This window comes from Cyphomyrmex costatus, unplaced genomic scaffold (genome assembly GCF_001594065.2).
Source record: "Cyphomyrmex costatus isolate MS0001 unplaced genomic scaffold, Ccosl1.0 C2337049, whole genome shotgun sequence".
Classification (NCBI taxonomy): domain Eukaryota; kingdom Metazoa; phylum Arthropoda; class Insecta; order Hymenoptera; family Formicidae; genus Cyphomyrmex; species Cyphomyrmex costatus.
Genome location: NW_017274819.1, coordinates 1 through 2,413, shown reverse-complemented (window position 1 = coordinate 2,413; position 2,413 = coordinate 1). Strand labels below are relative to the sequence as shown.

At 43.4% G+C, this 2,413-nt stretch overlaps 1 protein-coding gene across 1 annotated transcript; it reads left to right on the top strand.

Annotated features, from left to right (window-relative positions):
• Window positions 1-246: 246 nt before the first annotated feature.
• Window positions 247-2,292, top strand: LOC108771297 (uncharacterized; the record flags this gene model as incomplete). Its single annotated transcript, XM_018550840.1, has 3 exons — window positions 247-1,272; window positions 1,382-1,485; window positions 1,602-2,292. Coding segments are annotated over exons 1-3 (1,821 nt in total), but the record flags the coding sequence as incomplete, so codon positions are not given.
• Window positions 2,293-2,413: the final 121 nt, after the last annotated feature.

Genomic DNA, 2,413 nt, shown 5'->3' with positions numbered 1-2,413 from the left:
TTTTGGTCCTTCGAGCCGGATCCGCCGCGGGGCGTGAGCTGCGGCGTTGACTGTCAGCAAACAGTAAACGATTTAATGCGTCGGGCGTCTGTTGTCGCCGCGTAATAAAGCTAATTCTAATTAATGATATTTTGCAGTTGCTGATATTGTACCGGATATCTATCAGATTCCTTTTGGAGATCTATTGTTGCTAAGCACGTCTCATCCCGCTACTATCTAAAGGAAGACGTTGCGCTTGTTTCAACCATGGATCAATTTCGTGCGCAAGTATTGATGCAAATGAACAGATTTCTATTAATTCAAAACGCCGCTGAGGACGCATCTGAGGGATCGTCTGATTCAGTGTCTCGCCATCTATTAATTACTAGGTTGGAAGTGTTTGAGGCCAATTGGGTCAAATTTCGAATGGAACATGAGAAAATGTGCCTTGAGTGTCCAGAGCGAATCGAGGATGAGCCTTATGTCAAACAACGAACGTATGAGAGATGCCAGGAGTTTTATGTCCAAGCAAAGGCTGTACTACTCGAACAACAAGAACAGAAAGAAGCTTCTCATTCTTCGTCACGGTGGTCTGAGAAGTCACCGCCAGAAGTCCGACACGGGAGTCGTCGAGGAAATTTACCAAAGATTAAGCTACCTTCTTTCTCTGGCGATTATAGCACGTGGAGATCGTTCCATGATTTGTTTGCATCGATGGTAGGCGATAATCGTGATATCACTAACGTTGAGAAGATGCATTATTTAAAAACGTGCTTGACAGGAGACGCCGCGCGGCTCGTAACAAATCTTAAAGTCGATGAAAACACCTTTTCTATCGCATGGAAGACTTTAATTTCTAGATACGAGAACAAACGAGTGTTAATCTCTGCGCAATTGGATAGACTGTTTCGTTTGAAACCAATGAAGACAAAGTCAGCGCAGGAACTAAATACGATAATTGCCACAGTCACCGAATCGTTAGGAGCTTTAGAAGCGCTGGATTGCAGTACAAGCTCATGGGACCCTCTAGTAATATATTTGATAGCTCGTTTACTGGATGCGTACACACGTGAAGCATGGGAAGTAGAGCTCGGACCCTCGACTTCGTTTCCTACTTGGAAGAAATTTGAGGAGTTTATAATCGGTTACTCTAGAGCGTGGGAAAGTTTAGCTTCCGCGTCAAATCAGCCTGGGAAGGAAAAGCGTTTTTCATACTCTCATAACAAGTCAGATACTAAATCACGCAGTTTGGTAGCTGTAGCCTCGTCCTCTAAGGACGGATCAGAATGTCGCGTATGTAAATCATCTCACTTCATATCTAATTGTCCGACATACTTAGCCCAGCCGTTTGAGGATCGCAAACGCACAGTTTTGAAGTTAAAATTATGCTTTAACTGTTTAGGAAATCACATCGTCAGTCGTTGCCAGAGTACTCGTCGCTGTAGAAAATGCGGTAGTAAACATCACACCTCTCTGCATAGGGATACTAAATCTGAAGAAAAATCCGTAGCTAAAACTAATTCAAACAATTCGCTCGATCACTTTTCGTCATCATTAGCGTCCAGCGCGGAAACTAAATGACTAGAAGCTTCGTCCGATGGTCATGTTCAACGCGTTATTAGTCAGAAGCCAATTACTTTATTAGCTACATGCCAAGTTCGAATACAAACTCGCGATGGCGATTTCGTAACCGCCCGGGCACTATTAGATCCTGGATCGGAGTTGTCGTTCATTTTAGAGAGTCTGGTGCAGCGGTTGAGACTTGTACGAAAAGCCGCTACGATTCCGTTATTAGGCATTGGTGGGACGTGTTCAGGACGTACTAAAGGCTCAGTAGATATTGTGCTTCACTCTCTGTTAGACGTTAATGATTCTTACTCTTTACAAGCCTACATTCTTCCGCGGCTAACTTGTGAGATACCGTCTTTTATCGTAATTGATACGTCTTGGACGCATTTAAACGATTTACCACTGGCAGATATCAACTTTGGTAAGCCGGGACCGATTCACATCATCATTGGCGCAGATCATTACGGCCAGATTATTAAGCCTGAGTTAAGGAAAGGGAGATCATTCTCACCTATTGAACAATTAACATTGTTTGGTTGGGCCATTTCCGGACCGGTCTCTCATGGCATTCGTGAAATTCAAGGAGGGTCTTATCATTGTCACGTTGACCATGATTTACAAAATCTGCTAACTAATTTCTGGAAACAAGAAGATATTCCAAAGACAGTTGAAAAATCTTTAAGTAGCGATGAGGCAGACCGTGAAACGCAATTCTGTTCCAATTCTTTTCTCGAAATTCGGACGGTAGATACATAGTGCGACTTACGCTAAAATCTTTGGCGACCTCTTTAGGAGACTCGACCGGAGCACTGGTACGAGAGAAGAAATAGAGAGACTTCACACTATTGGACGATTGGAAATAGAG